General features: G+C 41.9%; 1 protein-coding gene across 1 annotated transcript; it reads left to right on the top strand.

Moving 5' to 3' along the window:
• Positions 1-414: 414 nt before the first annotated feature.
• LOC125465147 (tissue alpha-L-fucosidase-like) lies at positions 415-17065 on the top strand. The gene is made up of 8 exons (XM_048558338.2): positions 415-867; positions 3608-3742; positions 4760-4897; positions 6577-6682; positions 8230-8430; positions 9239-9426; positions 10189-10288; positions 16305-17065. The coding sequence occupies exons 1-8, from the start codon at positions 509-511 to the stop codon at positions 16443-16445; spliced, it is 1368 nt and encodes a 455-aa protein (XP_048414295.1). The 5' UTR covers positions 415-508; the 3' UTR covers positions 16446-17065.
• The last annotated feature ends 979 nt before the right edge of the window (positions 17066-18044 follow it).

Genomic DNA, 18044 nt, shown 5'->3' with positions numbered 1-18044 from the left:
CTTCCCAGCAGATCCCAAGAAAAATCCTTATTAAAGATACATTTTAATGTAATGTAACAACCAGTTCTAAATGGGAAGAGGGTGTGTTTTCTAGGGCAGGACTTTGGAGAAGGAGGGAGTGTGTAAGGGTATCTATTTTGAGGCTTATGAAGCATGCATCACAATTATCATTAGGCTGGACAAAGCGCGGTGTTACCTACTAATGACATTTAGGGTGAAAAATGACATCTCATAAGATGTATTCACTCTTCGAGGAAGACATTTCATCTTTAAGGCTAATTTCGGCGTGAGGATCATAATTAGTTGCAAACTTTCAATGACGCTAAGAATCGCTAACAGAAGGTTGGGATGCTGTATAGTTATACCAGGAGCGTGGAAACAAACAAGACGGTCTCATAAAATTTATAAAACGATAACATTTATTGCAGTCATATTGTGAGCGGACTTTGAATTGAATGAAATAACGCGAGAAGCTATTTCCGCCTTATTATGGAAGAGCAGCTTGCAGATGATGGGGTTGCAGACGTTTGTAAGCTTTGTTTGTGTTGCAGGGATCTTATGGCCAGGGGTTGCTGCTGATCGCCGCTTCCAGCCCAACTGGAAGAGTCTGGACAGCAGATCATTGCCCCCCTGGTACGATGAGAGTAAATTTGGAATATTCATCCACTGGGGCGTCTTTTCCGTGCCCAGTTTCGGGAGCGAGTGGTTCTGGTGGAACTGGGAAGGCGTGCACAGGCCCGAGTATGTGAAGTTTATGAAGGAGAACTACCCAGAGGGGTTCAAGTACAGTCAGTTCGCCCCGGCATTTACCGCGGAATTCTTCGATCCGGATCAGTGGGCGGACGTGATTCAGAAATCCGGAGCCAGGTACAATACAACATGATGAACTTAGAAAACGTTACGAACGTGTGGTGTGGGGGGATCGAATATGAACTGGGAAGTTTTATGGAATTGACAGGCATCGGTATTAATCACAATTTAAACCAAATAGAGTGTGCTTGTGAGGCGTTAACACACCTGCGGCAGTTTTGTTGTTTATTTTTAATTGCCCTGCGTGCGGTTGATACCAGTAAGGTCATTTTTATTGCCTACTTCAATGCTATCCTCCGCTTCGGCTGGTGGTATTATTTGAGGTTGGGGGTGTGTGTCATGAGACACTTGGATCATGTGACATCGAGCAAATGACACGGTCATATGATACAAACAAAGGTAACTCCCCATTGCCAATGCTCCCCGGGTTTTCTGTAGATTTTGAATTGTCTTCCTCTTTTCCAACCCATTTCCCTTCACTGGCATTGTGTCTTCTTTCTGCAGTGTGAAAAATGAAGCAAATTGGCGTTTTCTTCCCCATCCACCCCCTTGAGTTAATCAGAGGTAAAAAAGGCTTTAAAATACAGGCGGTTCATAAGCTTCTGAGAACAAAACATTTATGTCAGAGGCTGACGAGCAAAAAAAGCACTCTTGCTTCCTTGTCCCAAAACAAATCGATTATGTATTGTCTTAAAGCGCACCCCAAATGAGGTTTGAACTCCATCAAATCCCATTGAGTGATATTTGGATGTTGGAGCAAAATTTATTGATTTTTATGGCGAATGGATGAGCAGCAAAATGCTCTCAAAGGGGTTCTGATCTTATAACTAAAATGACCCCATCTGCCTATTGTGGGGAATTACATTGTGCATTTATCCATCATTTTATATATCATCAGTGATCTGTTCTGTCAACCACATCTTTGTCTTATCACAAGACCTTCAATCTTCTTTGTGAAGTTAATTTTTCTGTGATGTTCTCTCAAAAATATTGTTGTGACACAGCTAAGTAAGTTTTTTTTAATCTTTTATTGAACTGTAAGCAAATAGTACTGTCCTCCATGTGGCGATAATTGACTGTTCTTGCATCCTCATTGTACTGGTACATTCCGTGAACCTAGTCCCCCTTGTTTCAACTCATTGCAAATTGAGATTCAGTGACCAAAATAGCTTCTACAACCACATTAAATGTCTTCCTTTACTACATCTGCAGATTTGTTGTGCAGTGTAATTTTATTTGTATTATCAGAACCTCTTTGGAAGTATTCACTGTTTCTTAATGTCACCTAAATGTTCTGAGTATTAATAGTGTTGGAAGAAAATCTTTTGTAATTTGAATAGATGAGCAAGCTTCAATCTGTGCTAAGTTTTTTTTAAATGTAAGATCCCTGCTCATAAAGCTGACCATACTTTGAAACAATCTAGAGTTATGTAGGAATGGGAGCTGATGGCCTTACGGTATTGTCACGTGATTATTAATCCACAGAACTAAGTAATGTTCTGTGAACCAGCGATTGAATCTTGCCATGGCAGATTGCGGAATTTGAATTCAACAAAGTTTGGAATTTAGAGTCTAATGATTTTTTTTTTGACAAGAAACATCTAGCTCCATCTTCTTTCAAGAAAAGATGTTGTGAAATTTGAAAGGGTTCAGAAAAGATTTACAACAATATTAAATAAAAATCAAAACAACTGTGATGCTGTAAAACATTTGTTTTGTTCCTGATTTGACAGATGCTGCCAGACCTGTTGAGCTTTTCGAGTAAGTTATGTTTTTGTTTACAAGGATGTTGCCAGATTTGGAGGGTTTGAGCTATAGGGAGAGGCTGAATAGGCTGGGGCTATTTTTTTTCTTTACCATCTATTAAAAATGCATCTGAACTGACCACAAGACTGTTAAGTCCAGTGGCCGTAACAGAGTATCACACAAACCCACATCAACCCTACGACAACTGCTAACAAAAACCAAAGACCCCTTACCTACTATGGACAGAACCAGCAGAATGTATAAGATTCCATTGCAAGGACTACGACAAACATGATGTTGGACAGACAGGAAGAAAACTAGTTATGGAAATACATGACCATCAACCAGCAACAAAAAGACATGACCAATACACAGTCATCTCCATACATACAGACAAGGAGGACCGTCAGTTCAATTGGGACAGAGACAGGCATGGGAATTTCTGGAGGCTTGGTTCTCCTCCAAGAAGGCCGTTAATAAACACATAGAACTAGACCCTACGTACGCACTACTGCAAGGAAAAAACTGGAAATAAGGTAATCAACTCCAACAGAGCTTACATAGCAAGTGGGGAAAATACAAGAATGCTTCATCAGAGGCTGTACTGATATGTTACCCTGTAGGGTAATGAAACATCTGCGAACTAACAAACCAGCTCAGCGAGCGACCCAAGCACAAATCTACTCGAGAATATTGGAGACTGGTATGATTACAGCATTAAAAAGCATCTGGGTGGGTATCAGAATTGGAAGGGTGTAGAGGGATATGGACCAAATGTTGGTAAATGGGGCTAGATTTATGTAGGATATCTGGTCAGCTTGAATGAGTTGGTCCGAAAGGTCTGTTTCTTTGCTGTACACCTCTGATTCTATGACTGTGTGTGATGTCAGAGCCACGGAAATGTGATTGCCCAGAAAACAAGTAAGAGTCAATTTAGAGATGGACAATCCCACCAGCCTTTGAATTGATCTTTTTAAAAAAAAATGTCAGGGACTTTGGTATCAATTTCCAATTACTTTTCTGTCCTGAGGTTGATGGGTTTTTTTTCTAGGTATGTGGTTCTAACAACTAAACACCATGAAGGATTCACAAACTGGGGATCATCTGTGTCCTGGAACTGGAACTCTATTGACACGGGTCCTCATCGAGATTTGGTGGGTGACCTAGCAGCTGCTGTCCGACAACGGTTTGTATTTAACTTGACATGTTTGCACAAATTGCAGAGCATTTTACAATCTCAGGAATGCATATTGACGATTAAAACTCAAGCTAAATCCACAGAATATGAATGGACTTATTGCAAGCCTGGGCAGGGTTTGTTCAATAATAATTTCACAAAAATTCAATTCAAAAATTGCAAATACCCTGTGACAAAGTCTCTGTGCCCAAACGACGTACAGGCATCTCTATGTAGGAAACCCCTGCAGCTATTCAGTAGTCCAAAACAGGCTTTACAATGGTTTTGTTTGTATTTCCCATATTTACTGAAAGATCAAAGAAGGTTTAAATCAATAAATTCAGTTGCTAAAGTCAATATCATGTCTTACTATGTTGTTTTCTGAACTCAGCTGGAATATCTCCATTGTGATATTGGGACCAGAAATGGAACTTGCTGACAAATTTGTCAAAAGTTTAACATCTGAAACTTCAGATGGCAAGTACATGCAAACACAGATTCATGCTATCAGTTAAATCAAATGTAGGTGCGGTGTTGTCAAGAGAAATTGTTAATGTTTTGCGGAGGCTCCTACTCTCAAACAATTGGGATTATTTGCTATATCACAGTCATTGAAATGCACCGCTGGGGTTAGTGGTCTGGCTATATCGTCAAATGTCTTTCAAAGATTCCTGAAAGCACACTCGCTACTTCCCAGTGTCCTTCTCAGTGTTTGTCGCCTCCTTCGGTGCAATCTCAGTTACTCTTTGCTTAGTGCTGTGTCTGTTGTTCTCCTACTCCCTGAAGAATTTGCAATCTCATAGATTCTCAAGTGCTCTGAGCCCTAGTTTTTTTTTCCCACCTAGTGCCTTACCTAGTTTGTCCAAAGAATAAGGAGATTAAATAACCATAGATTCATACCCAATATAGTTGTTGCACTCTTAATTTTAACACTGTTAGTTTTTTTTATCTAATATGTAAAAGTTTTGAAAACTAAACTATGGTCTGTTTTGAAATTTAATATATCAACCTTTTTTTTTGCAACAGGAATTTATATTACGGAGTGTACCATTCTCTCTTTGAGTGGTTTAATCCTCTTTACTTGTACGACAAACAGAACAAATTCAAGACCCAAAAATTTGTTGTGGATAAAACATTGCCAGAGCTGTCTGATCTAGTCATGAGGTAATAGAATATGGTCATTTTTACCACATTTCCTTTGTGAAATACATTATACAGTCACTCCTTTATTATCAAGAATTTGCTACTGATTGTTCTGCTTATTTGCAAGATCAGCCCCAGACCCCATTTTGCTTTTTCTTTAATACTCATCCAGTCTGATTATGTTGTAGTGGTACCTGCATCTTCTGTTATCTGAGAGAAATCTTCGCACCTACTCCCTTATGGATACAAAACCTTCTGTGAGTTTCCTGTGCACACAAATGTATTTCATTCACTTCTGGCCTTCACTATGTAGACCTAAAAAGTACATCAAATGGTTGGGATGATCTGTTTAAATGGTATCAAGAATGAAAAGATTTGTTAAGTTATGATCAGTTTTTCAGACAGAATCATTTCTAAAATGGACTGAGTATTCATTAACAAAAACAAAGTTGCTGGAAAAGCTCAGTAGGTTTGGCAGCATCTGCAAAGGGAAAAACAGTTAATGTTTCGGGTCCAGTGACCCTGCCTTAGAACTGATGGTCACTGGGAAAATGTCAGTTTAAATGCAGAAAATAGGGAGGAGGGTGGGGTAGGGACTAAACGATAGGGTAGAACCCAAAGGGAGAGAAAGACAGTTGACAAAGGATTTGCTCACAATCAGGCTGGGAGGGTGAATAGTTGTTATTGGGGACTGTAACTAACAGCAGGGGATGTGTAGTGGCAGGCTATGTGGTGACAAGGCCTGGTGGGTTGGGTAGGGGACTGGGACATGGGAGAGTATAGGTCCTAAAATTATTGAACTCAGTATTGAGTCGAGAGGGCTGTAGGGTCCCCAAGCGGAAAATGAGGTGTTGTTGCTCTGGCTTACATTGGGCTTCGCTGGAACACTGCAGGAAGCCAGAGACAGATGTTGGCCAGGAAGCAAAATGGTCCATTGAAGTGGCAGGCAACAGGTAGATCTGGGTCTTTTTTGCAAGCAGAATGTAGATGTTCTGCGAAGTGGTTGCCAAGTCTATGCTTCGTTTCACCAATGTAGAGGAGACCACATTGTGAGCAGTGAATGCAGTAGACTAGATTCTGGGAAGTGCAGGAGAAGTGTTGCTTCACCTGGAAGGTATGTTTGGGCCCTTGGATACAGGGGAGGGAGGAGGTAAATGCACAGGTGTTACACCTTTGCCGGTTACAAGGGAAGGTACTGTAGGGCAGTGGGGAGGTGTTGGTGCTGAAGGAAATGTGTTCCAGGGTGTTCATTACATCATCTCAATTGAGAGATCACAATGATGCCCCCATTTAGTAAACCTGGCTATAAATTATGCACTGTGATACTTGTCAGTGAAAGCATCAAATGGCTGATCAATGCTATTAAGAAAACAAAATAATTTCAGACTCATAATGTGGCACTTGTACGACGTTTTTCAGAATTCTTGCTAATGTGTTATGACTTTTAGTAAGATTTTTTTCTTGTTAGCTTTACAGTTCGGGATAATCCTGCATTACAAATAATAAGATTCTTTGTATATATTTAAGAAGAAAAAGCTGCATTTTAAGTTGCCTGAAGATCTGGGCAATTGAATTGCTAGCACAATTAATGCTCTGAGTCAATTTTTAAAGAAAACTGTTCTTGTTCATAATAAGCTGGCATGGTTTACATTATTACACTCTTGGAAATAACTGGGAATTTTGTTTGTTTCTTCTGACAGGTATAAACCAGATATAATCTGGTCAGATGGAGACTGGGAAGCACCAGATTCCTACTGGAATTCCACAGGATTTCTGGCCTGGCTTTACAATGATAGCCCTGTCAAGGTACTTCACAATATTCATGAGCTTTAGGGAGGATTACAATTTATTTCAATTTTAATGTGTTATTCCAATTGGGATTTAATGAAATTTGATTACTTTAGTAGCATATTCGGGATATTCTTTTTTAAAAATTGTTCCATTTCCCCTGTTGAGCAACACTGTTCTGTGCCATTATCCAATTTGGTTTTGTTGTCCCCTCATTGAATTGAATTTGGCGGTGTTTATGCCATTATTTTGCATCTATCCGGAATAGTAAATCTTAAGAGAGAGAGTTAGTAAATGTTGGGCCACATTAGTTATAATCCTGGATATTTGATAGTGGAATATTGTGCAGGCACCCCATTATTCTGATATCTTTGCAGTATTGTTCAGCCATTTTGAAGTTATGTATTGGCTTCTGGTGCTGGGAGTTCCTGGTTGCTGCGTGTGTTAAACTTGACCATTCTATGGCCAGTCTCCCTCCCCCACCCCATGTATAGTACAACCTCTATCACCCGTACATTTTAATGGAGTCATTATGGCTCTGAAGTAAAATATTCAACTCCAACCCATTTAAGTCCATGCTGAAATTAAAGGTCACTGACAAATACTAATGTAAGAGGAACACTGTCTCTTGTAGATGACTTGGGTCATCTGTGGGTAAACAGTGTCATGAACTGTTTGCGTTTTCCTCCATTTGTATTGTAGTGAGACAATTGCCCATTAAAATAGATCTCCTATTCTAAATGTCCTTATCTGTATCGATTTGTCTTTATATCTGTCCTAAGTTGGGCATCTAACACAGTGCCTTTGAGTTAACTTTGAGTTTTCTTCACATTAGAAATGCTCACTTTTTGTAGCTTTCGGTCTTTTGCAGGATCCATTTATTTTTCTTCCCAGGTGTCTTGTGCTTTAGAGATATAAACCCAACCTTTATATTTTGTCCATTCCATTCTTTTGAGATTTCTGTAATCTCTGGTCACTATTTTACAAAGAAGTAACTATGATATGCAGACAGATGATTCCATTCCTACCCCCTCCATGCCCTTAAACCTGCGAAGAAAGAAAGAAACCAAATTAGCATTCAGGCCCATTTACCTTTTGTCAGAACGCCTGAGCTTTTCTGCAAAGTAGAGGAAAGTGGTCGTGGAGGATGGTACAAAAGAGAGTGTCTGTGATTGGGTAGAAGACAGGGGAAATTAAATGATGAGAGACGATTGTACATGGCCAAAGAGATAGTAATGAAATAAGTAAAGAAACAAAGTGTGTCTGGAAGAGGTATAAATGGGAAAAGTAGAATCACCACCTGTTGCTGCAATCCAGAAATGTGGGGCAGAGGCCATGATCTGAAATTCTTGACCTTCTATCCCTCATTCAACATCTTTTTTTAAAAGGCAGAGTAGCTCCAATGTCGTCGCTGTTTTGGGAAATTTGCTGTGCACAAATTAGCTACCATTTTTCTTGCATTTCAGCAGTGATCACACTTCACTGCATTGAATGGAAATCACTTGATGCCTTATGGTTTTGAAAGGTGCTTATATAAATATATATTCCATTATCCTTGTTGCTAGGATACAGTTGTAACCAATGACCGCTGGGGAGCTGGCTGTTCCTGTAAACATGGTGGATTCTTCAACTGTGCAGACAAATATAGCCCAAGCAAGCTACAGAACCACAAATGGGAGATGTGTACCTCGATTGACACAAGGTCATGGGGATATCGTAGAAACATGCATCTAAGTGAAGTGTTGGACTTGCCATCAATTATCAGTGTATGTATTTCTGATAACCAATTGTGAACATCACTGGGATGATAATAAATTCACATGAAGGTGCACTGGATTCTGGTGTCATCTTAGTTTGTCAACAAGTGAGTCAGAGTGAGTTTGAGTAGCTGAACCATTTGAACAAAAGGAAAGGTCACAGTTTATTATCCAGTCTCTGCTAAGATATTACACTTGGCCCAAATCTTCCTAAATTTCTGAATGGTGCTTTTGATTGCTAACATACATCTTAGGTTGAATGTGCATTGATGTTGTGTGCAGCTGTGAACCTTCTGTGGCATATTTACTATTGATGCTCCATATCAGCACTCGCACATAACTGTAAGGGTTTTGAAAGTGCCTGTCAATTCAAAGTATGGAGTCAAAACCTTTTAATTTTATTCCCTCTGCCTCTAATGAGATGTAAAAATCAGCAGCAAAATATAATTCTTTATCTGAAAAAATATTTATTTTATACTGGAAAAGTCTAAAAAAATCCCTTCTAATTCAGGGGCAGAAGAGTTGTAGGAGACACATTTGCTTTAGCATGATTGTCATTTGTTTGAGGGATTTTGCAAATTGATGGGAAATTTTGTCACTTTTAAAAAAAATTGTATAAAATTGGAACGATTCAGAAAATGAGATGACGTAGACAAGGGCAACACAGTAAATTCTTTTGACTTTGCGAGGTGCAGTGGATGGTTTTGAAAAGGATTGTACATGCCAATTAATTGAGGCCAAGGATTAAAATTGGAACTTTGTGTAATGTAGACTACAAAACAGTCATTTTATCTTCGCACTGTTCTTTCTCTGACAGACTTTGCTGGAAACAGTTGCTTATGGAGGTAATTTGCTGCTCAATATTGGTCCCACCAAAGATGGCACTATCCCTGTAATTTTCCAGGAAAGGTTGGAAGGCCTGGGACAATGGCTAAGTGTTAATGGTGAAGCAATATATGCATCAAAACCATGGCGCGTTCAGAAGGAGAACTCTACAGCCATCTGGTAATGTCCATTAGGGCTGAATTTAAACAACTGTTTCCCTTCCCTTCACTCTGTTTCCACGTTTGTCACTATTACCTTCATTTTTTTGCTTGAAGGTGAAACTAATTTGCATGTCTTTGAGTCTGCTGACATGCAGAGAGGACCAGGAAGATAGTAGGTTGTAAACACAATGGCATTCTTTTGAGGGAAACCTTTTTTATAGTGATTCCTGGTATTTTCCTCTGCCATGACCTTTGACAATGTTGAGTTCTGTAATTGCTGATCCTGTGTGCAGCAATTAAATACTAGTTTGATGGAAGTGATGTGAAATCAATTGATTAACTAAGTTTTCACTTCTCACTTATCTAATTTCAGGTATACCTGCCCAATTTCAGCATTCATGATCCCCATGAGACTTTATCACCAAAGATCTAAAAGACAAACATTTTTGAGTTTAGTAATACCTGTGAACTTAAAAGAGAAATACTCAGTGTCGTTATATGATTGGTGTCTAAAGCTAAATGTAATAGAAGTCTAAACAATGAATTTATTGTAACCGACAGTAGTGTCAGTAGAGGCAAAACAAAAAAAGTTGCCAACTTAATAAGCTCAGGTGTCATATTGATTTTTCTTTTGGGTGGTAAAATCAAAACAAAAATCAGCCAGATGATGGGTCACGCTATTTATGGAAATAAAGATGAAACAACTTTTTTTTTAAAGAAAAATCATACTTCATGCCTCTGCTTTTAGTTTGTTTATCTTGTGTTGTTTCTTTGCCTCCAGGTACACTAGTAAGGGATCCTCAATTTATGCAATGTTCATAAAGTGGCCCACTGATAATATCTTAAAACTGAAATCTCCAAAGAGCTCATCGAGCACTAAAGTAAGTGCTTAGGATTTGTTTCTTTGTGTGTGCTTCTTAACCTTTATTTAACCTGTTCACAGATCCCTTGCCCTGCAACAGAATTGGTTCTGGACAACAGTATTATCCATGACGACTGATTAGGGTTAGTCTGTAGGACTAACTCATTTAACTCCTATGCCCACCATTTGGACAGGCACAGATGAACAAACAAACTTAGGTGTTGTAGGTGGAGAAATAAACATTAAAGCAACATAGTTCATTTAGCACCAGTCCACAGAGTTTGGTGAGGTATCCTTCTGATCTCTGACAATCTTATTGCTAAGTTCTTTACTGCAGACACAGGGCAGATGGCACACTAATAATTCAGTCTCTCAATCATAGAGGCAGGTGCTTATTGTAAATGGTGACTAAGTTCCATCCATCCATTACCCACTGTGTTTACTGATCTACAATGACTCGCTTAAGAAACACATCAACTGTTCAAACTTAATAAAATGTGAGGCTGGATGAACACAGCAGGTCAAGCAGCATCTCAGGAGCACAAAAGCTGACGTTTCGGGCCTGGACCCTTCATCAGAGAGGGGGATGGGGATAGGGAACTGGAATAAATAGGGAGAGAGGGGGAGGCGGACCGAAGATGGAGAGTAAAGAAGATAGGTGGAGAGAGTATAGGTGGGGAGGGGATAGGTCAGTCCAGGGAAGACGGACAGGTCAAGGAGGTGGGATGAGGGTAGTAGGTAGATGGGGGTGCGGCTTGGGGTGGGAGGAAGGGATGGGTGAGAGGAAGAACCGGTTAGGGAGGCAGAGACAGGTTGGACTGGTATTGGGATGCAGTGGTTGGGAGGGGGGGGGGGGGAAAAGAGCTGGGCTGGTTGTGTGGTGCAGTGGGGGGAGGGGACGAACTGGGCTGGTTTAGGGATGCAGTAGGGGAAGGGGAGATTTTGAAACTGGTGAAGTCCACATTGATACCATTAGGCTGCAGCGTTCCCAGGCGGAATATGAGTTGCTGTTCCTGCAACCTTCGGGTGGCATCATTGTGGCAGTGCAGGAGGCCCATGATGGACATGTCATCTAGAGAATGGGAGGGAGAGTGGAAATGGTTTGCGACTGGGAGGTGCAGTTGTCTGTTGCGAACTGAGCGGAGGTGTTCTGCAAAGCAGTCTCCAAGCCTCCGCTTGGTTTCCCCAATGTAGAGGAAGCCACACCGGGTACAGTGGATGCAGTATACCATATTGGCAGATGTGCAGGTGAACCTCTGCTTAATGTGGAATTTCATCTTGGGGCCTCGGATAGGGGTGAGGGAGGAGGTGTGGGGGCAAGTGTAGCATTTCCTGCAGTTGCAGGGGAAGGTGCCGGGTGTGGTGGGGTTGGAGGGCAGTGTGGAGCGAGCAAGGGAGTCATGGAGAGAGTGGTCTCTCCGGAAAGCAGACAGGGGTGGGGATGGAAAAATGTCTTGGGTGGTGGGGTCGGATTGTAAATGGCGAAAGTGTCGGAGGATGATGCGTTGTATCCGGAGGTTGGTAGGGTGGTGTGTGAGAACGAGGGGGATCCTGTTAGGGCGGTTGTGGCGGGGGCGGGGTGTGAGGGATGTGTTGCGGGAAATACGGGAGACGCAGTCAAGGGCGTTCTCGATCACTGTGGGGGGAAAGTTGCAGTCCTTGAAGAACTTGGACATCTGGGATGTGCGGGAGTGGACTGTCTTATCGTGGGAGCAGATGCGGCGGAGGCGGAGGAATTGGGAATAGGGAATGGATGTCCAAGTTCTTCAAGGACCGCAACTTTCCCCCCACAGTGATCGAGAACGCCCTTGACCGCGTCTCCCGTATTTCCCGCAACACCTCCCTCACACACCGCCCCCGCCACAACCGCCCTAAGAGGATCCCCCTCGTTCTCACACACCACCCTACCAACCTCCGGATACAACGCATCATCCTCCGACACTTTCGCCATTTACAATCCGACCCCACCACCCAAGACATTTTTCCATCCCCACCCCTGTCTGCTTTCCAGAGAGACCACTCTCTCCGTGACTCCCTTGTTCGCTCCACACTGCCCTCCAACCCCACCACACCCGGCACCTTCCCCTGCAACCGCAGGAAATGCTACACTTGCCCCCACACCACCTCCCTCACCCCTATCCCAGGCCCCAAGATGACATTCCACATTAAGCAGAGGTTCACCTGCACATCTGCCAATATGGTACACTGCATCCATTGTACCCGGTGTGGCTTCCTCTTCATTGGGGAAACCAAGCGGAGGCTTGGAGACTGCTTTGCAGAACACCTCCGCTCAGTTCGCAACAAACAACTGCACCTCCCAGTCGCAAACCATTTCCACTCCCCCTCCCATTCTCTAGCTGACATGTCCATCATGGGCCTCCTGCACTGCCACAATGATGCCACCCGAAGGTTGCAGGAACAGCAACTCATATTCCGCCTGGGAACGCTGCAGCCTAATGGTATCAATGTGGACTTCACCAGTTTCAAAATCTCCCCTTCCCCTACTGCATCCCTAAACCAGCCCAGTTCGTCCCCTCCCCCCACTGCACCACACAACCAGCCCAGCTCTTCTCCGCCCCCCCCCCCACCCACTGCATCCCAATACCAGTCCAACCTGTCTCTGCCTCCCTAACCGGTTCTTCCTCTCACCCATCCCTTCCTCCCACCCCAAGCCGCACCCCCATCTAACTACTAACCTCATCCCACCTCCTTGACCTGTCCGTCTTCCCTGGACTGACCTATCCCCTCCCTACCTCCCCACCTATACTCTCTCCACCTATCTTCTTTACTCTCCATCTTCGGTCCGCCTCCCCCTCTCTCCCTATTTATTCCAGTTCCCTCTCCCCATCCCCCTCTCTGATGAAGGGTCCAGGCCCAAAACGTCAGCTTTTGTGCTCCTGAGATGCTGCTTGGCCTGCTGTGTTCATCCAGCCTCACATTTTATTATCTTGGAATTCTCCAGCATCTGCAGTTCCCATTATCTCTGAAACTGTTCAAACTTGCTTGTTCTCATATTCATCCATCCCTTTCAGTCTGCAACTCTGTGATATCTCACTCCTCCAATTTTGGCCTCTTGATTATCCCCCATATTATTTACATCACTGCTGGTGTCTATATATTCAGCTTCAAGACCCTCAGCTCTGGAATACCGTTCCTGAGCCTTTCCACCTCTCTATCTCACTTCCCTCCATGATCATGCTTCTTAAAATCTACTCTTTTTTTAGCCAAGATTTCAGTCATCTCCTGAAGCAATTCGTGAAAGTTTCTGTGAAACATTCTGAGGCCATATATTACAGATAAATACCTATTGTTATTGACTCCAACTTTCTACTGCTTTGTAAATGAAATTCCTTTTTGATTTTGCACATTTGTTATAACTACCAAGTTATTTGTTTTATTTTACTTGGAGACTTTTTTTCTTCTAATACCATGGGTATTCCAGTCTCACATCTCCCTCCTAATTCTTTTCCACTTGGATATCGCTCCTCATTTTCCCCCGGCTTCCTAGCCCACATCTGATAACCCATCTTCCAATGGCAATAGAAACTATCAAGGAATTTTTAAATTATTCTACTACTACTCTGTCCTCCAGTCAAAATACTGTCCTCCCACCCTCTACTGCTAATGTCTGATCCAGTATCTCTGCTGCTTTATATCAGAGAAAGACAGGGTTAAAGAATGTCTTGCTATTGCCTGTTGTATTTTCTTCTGTATTTCTGTCCGTTTCCAGCTTTACACGTCTCATCAATTTCTTATCCTTTGATTTGTTTGTTTCATTTTTCTAGTTCTTCTGTTTTTTTTTCCTATTGCATTCCTGTATATTTCAGAATTTACATATATTTCTCTTTCCTGTACCTCCCGTGACATCCCTTTCTATTCAAGTTCCATCTAGGTCAGGAAGATTAAAATCTACTATCATTACAGCCAAGGCTACATCACTAATCTTTTTGACCTTTAGAGACAGTATATCCCCACCTCCACTTTATTGGAGGCATGGTCAGCTCAGTTGGCTGCACAGCAAGTTAAATGCAGTGGCACAACTGCACGGATTCAATTTCTGTGCTAGCTGAAGTCACCATGAAGACTTTGCTCCTCGCTTGAGGTGCGTTGACCCTCAGTATAAAGTCACTAACTGTTCTAACCTCTCTCTGAGAGCAGCCTATGGTACTTCCATTTTATTGCAGGGGCCTTGTATCGTTATTCCTGTTTTCTGTTTTCCACATCAACCCAAAAACATTTTTATGCAAGTTTTCAGTTCTTACATGTATGTAACTTCCCCTGTTCTACATTTGTTATTCTGTAGACCTTCCTTCTCTGAAGCCTGCATAAGACAGCCTGTGTATTAGCTGTGGTTTACTTGGTACTACACTTGCCTCTGAATCACAAGACTGCAGTTTCTAATCCTACTCCAGGTCTTGAGCATAAAATTCAAAGTGAAGACTCCAGAAGCAATGCTGAGAGAGCATTATACCATCAGATATCATCAGCTACCATCATCCCCCTAATGATTCTGAATAGGAATTATTGCCATTGTTCTGGCCAAAATTTCTCTCTTGATCAGCGTCAGAAAAAATAGATCTTTTGAGAATTGCTGAGTGTAATTTGGCTGCCACATTTCTTACTTTACAAGAGTAAGTATATCTAACAGAAAAAAATTCATTGACTGTAAAAATGTCTAGTGATCATATAAAGCGCTTTTTCTCTTTATTTTTGTCTTTTGTCTTTTTTTTTGAAATTGCAAGCTTTCGGAACACTGCTCCTTCATCAGGTGATCCTTCACCAGACAAAGGAACAGTGTTCCAAATGCTTGTGATTTCAAATAAAGCTATTGGACTCTTACCTGGTGTCATGTGACATCTGATTTTGTCTACCCTGTACAACATCACACCTCCACTTCATTGTCATTAGCCAGATTTCAGTAACTCAACTAATTCCTTATTTGTCTCCACTTCTAATTCATCTAATCTCTTTATGCTTAAAACGTCTTACAGTTTTGCAATGCAATCGCTGCAGATGAATGAGATTTGATAGATCTATTCACCGAACAGATTTCCAATTCAAGCATGGCCATGGTGCCTCTCCTGTTTCATGGTCCCTTATTCCTGCCTCTCCACCCACTCATATCCTTTGAGGTGTGTAGCATTCACAGTCAGTGAGGTAGAACGCTTTTATGTGAAAATGAGAGCAGGTGAGAAATGTGTAATCTGGCATGTAAGAAAGCAACTCAAACGATACTAAACCTTTTGTATGATTTTCTGATCCTTGACAGGGAAATAATAAAGGTTAAGCCTCACAAGCCTTACCCTAGCTTCATTCCACTAAGCTCAGGTTAAAATATTTCACTTGCCCGTGGGGGAAAGCCTGCTCTGAAAACAGCAAATGGAGACCTTTTTTTAGCAGGGTGGTACCCATGTGGGAGGACGGTTAAGGACTGATGTAAGCCACATCACCAAGAATGTACGATAAGACATAACAGGGTGTAGAGCTGGATGAACACCACAGGCCAACCAGCATTAGAGGAGCAGGAAAGCTGACGTTTTGGGCTTAGACCCTTCGAAAGCTCTAAGCCCGAAACGTCAGCTTTCCTGCTCCTCTAATGCTGCTTGGCCTGCTGTGTTCATCCAGCTCTATACTTTGTTATCTCAGATTCTCCAGCATCTGCAGTTCCTGCTACCTCTGCCCCAAGAATGTATCCTGGCAGATATTTCCCAAAAAAAGTGGCCATTGCCCTTGGTCACTTCATCCAAGACAATAGGAACTTGAGGTACTGGACTTAGCATGCAGCTGAGCACTCGTGTATTTGCTTGTAAGCATATTGACGCTGTTGAAAGAGAGAGGCGTTTCTGCCTCTGCCTTGCCTCCATCTGAAGGTATGAACTCTGGTGATTAGCACCATGTCTACCCCCAGTCCCGGGTCTGAATTCAACTACTTAATGCTGGGTAAGATAACCTCTTAACAAACCTGGTCTGGAGGAAACAATAGGTTTGGTGTATTGGTTAGACTTTTTATTTCATGCCCTTTGTCGTCTTTCTAGGTAACAATGCTGGGAGTCCCAGAGCCTCTGAAATGGACAGTTTCTTCACCACAAGGTATTCTTGTGTATCTGTCCTCTATTTCCATGTTTGCTCTCCCCTCAGAAGATGGTTGGACAGTGAAACTGGAAGGAGTTTCATAATCGGGAAAAGCAGTCAGTTTAATTGAAATGTCTTTCAAAGCAGCTTATTGCTTCCGTTATAAATATCAATCAAAGGATTTGACAGTGCCAAAGGGATGGTTTTAAAAACTGGTGAGAAAGTGATTATGCAGATACTTTATTGCTTAAATTTGACTCACTGGTTTGGGGTACTTAAGTGAATTTTTGAATCAGGGATTACTTTTAAATTTTGGTTTGGAAGACTCTTTTGATTGAGATTTTCTTGACTGCATTTTGATTTTTTTTTGTTTCTCAGGGGCTCCTTTTTCCATTTCCATTAACTCCTTTGCAAGGTAATGCAGTCTTGTAATAATGTTGTCTTCCAAATTTTGAGTTGTTTTATTTTAAGGTGGCCTTCTCCAGATATTTAACTTAATGTTCTAAAAGGTAGTGGTTCTGAAAGAGTTAACATTGAAGCTGCATCAATCTCCACCCACTCTGAGGTCACACAGCTTTTGGGAGCAGGAACAATAATTGAACAATGGGGTCAGATGTGTCATCTGTGGCTTCTAATGAGTCTTTTTTTGTAATTGTGCCAAACTGGTCAATGCATTTTTTTACTTGATGTTGTCATGCAATAAACTATATCTTGTTAAAGACAATTGCCTTGTCGTTGTAACTTAGTGGTTTGTCCCCCTATTGCTTCTAATTAAATGGGCCCTTAGACTCGGTAATGTTAGAGACTGGTGGGTACTCCAGGGCCAGAGTGTATCATCACTCTGGACAATGTTATTTTGATTTGATAAGGTTCAGTTTACTGTTTCTAAATTTTTCATTAACCAATTAGTGGTGTTTCTGTTACAGTGCCACCTGAGGGGCTGATAAACCATCTTTTAATTTTGCATTTAGAAGAATTGGAGGTTTATGGGCCCGTTGTGACACAGTGGTAGAGTCTCTACCTCTGGACCAGAAGAGCCGTTGAAGACCCAGATTCAAGTCTGACCTGCCCCAGATGTAATGTAATAAAAACAAATTGCTGGAGAAACTCAAGAGGTCTGGCAGCATCTCGTGAGAGAAAGCAGAGTTTAGCAGAGTTAACATTGCGTCCAGTGATGCTTCTTTAGAACAGATAATAGCACAAAAATGTGATATGTATGCTGAAGATGGGGTGTGGGGAAAAGATTGGGCAGATAGGCAGAGAGAGAGAAAGTCTGCCAGAGAGAAAGGCAAAACTGATAATGGGGATGGTGCAAAGCTGAAAATAGGTTGGCTGTGCTGAGCGCAGCCCATGTCACGAAAGGGTGTGGGGGTTGGTAAAGGATATAGAAGGTGTTCAGGTTTCAAAATTGTTAAACTTGATATTGAGCCAATCAGGCTGCAGTGGAACGTGAGGTGTTCTTCCAGCTTGTGTTGAGCTTTGCTGAAGCACTGTAGCAAGCCGGAGACAGATGTTGGCCAGAGAACATGGTGTGTTGAAGTGGCAGTGAATTAACCTTACGGTCATTGCAGACAGAATTATAGGTGTTCTGCATAGCAATCACCCAGTCTGTGTTTGGTCTCCTCTGCAATGGGGAGACTAAATTGAAACATACTAGGACCAGAGTCCTGGCGAATTGCATAACTAGAGCTGTAGATAGGGCT

The sequence above is a fragment of the Stegostoma tigrinum genome, chromosome 24, assembly GCF_030684315.1.
Source record: "Stegostoma tigrinum isolate sSteTig4 chromosome 24, sSteTig4.hap1, whole genome shotgun sequence".
NCBI classification, from domain to species: Eukaryota; Metazoa; Chordata; class Chondrichthyes; order Orectolobiformes; family Stegostomatidae; genus Stegostoma; species Stegostoma tigrinum.
Note: the sequence above shows the minus strand (reverse complement) of the source record. Positions and strands in the feature narration are given on the sequence as shown.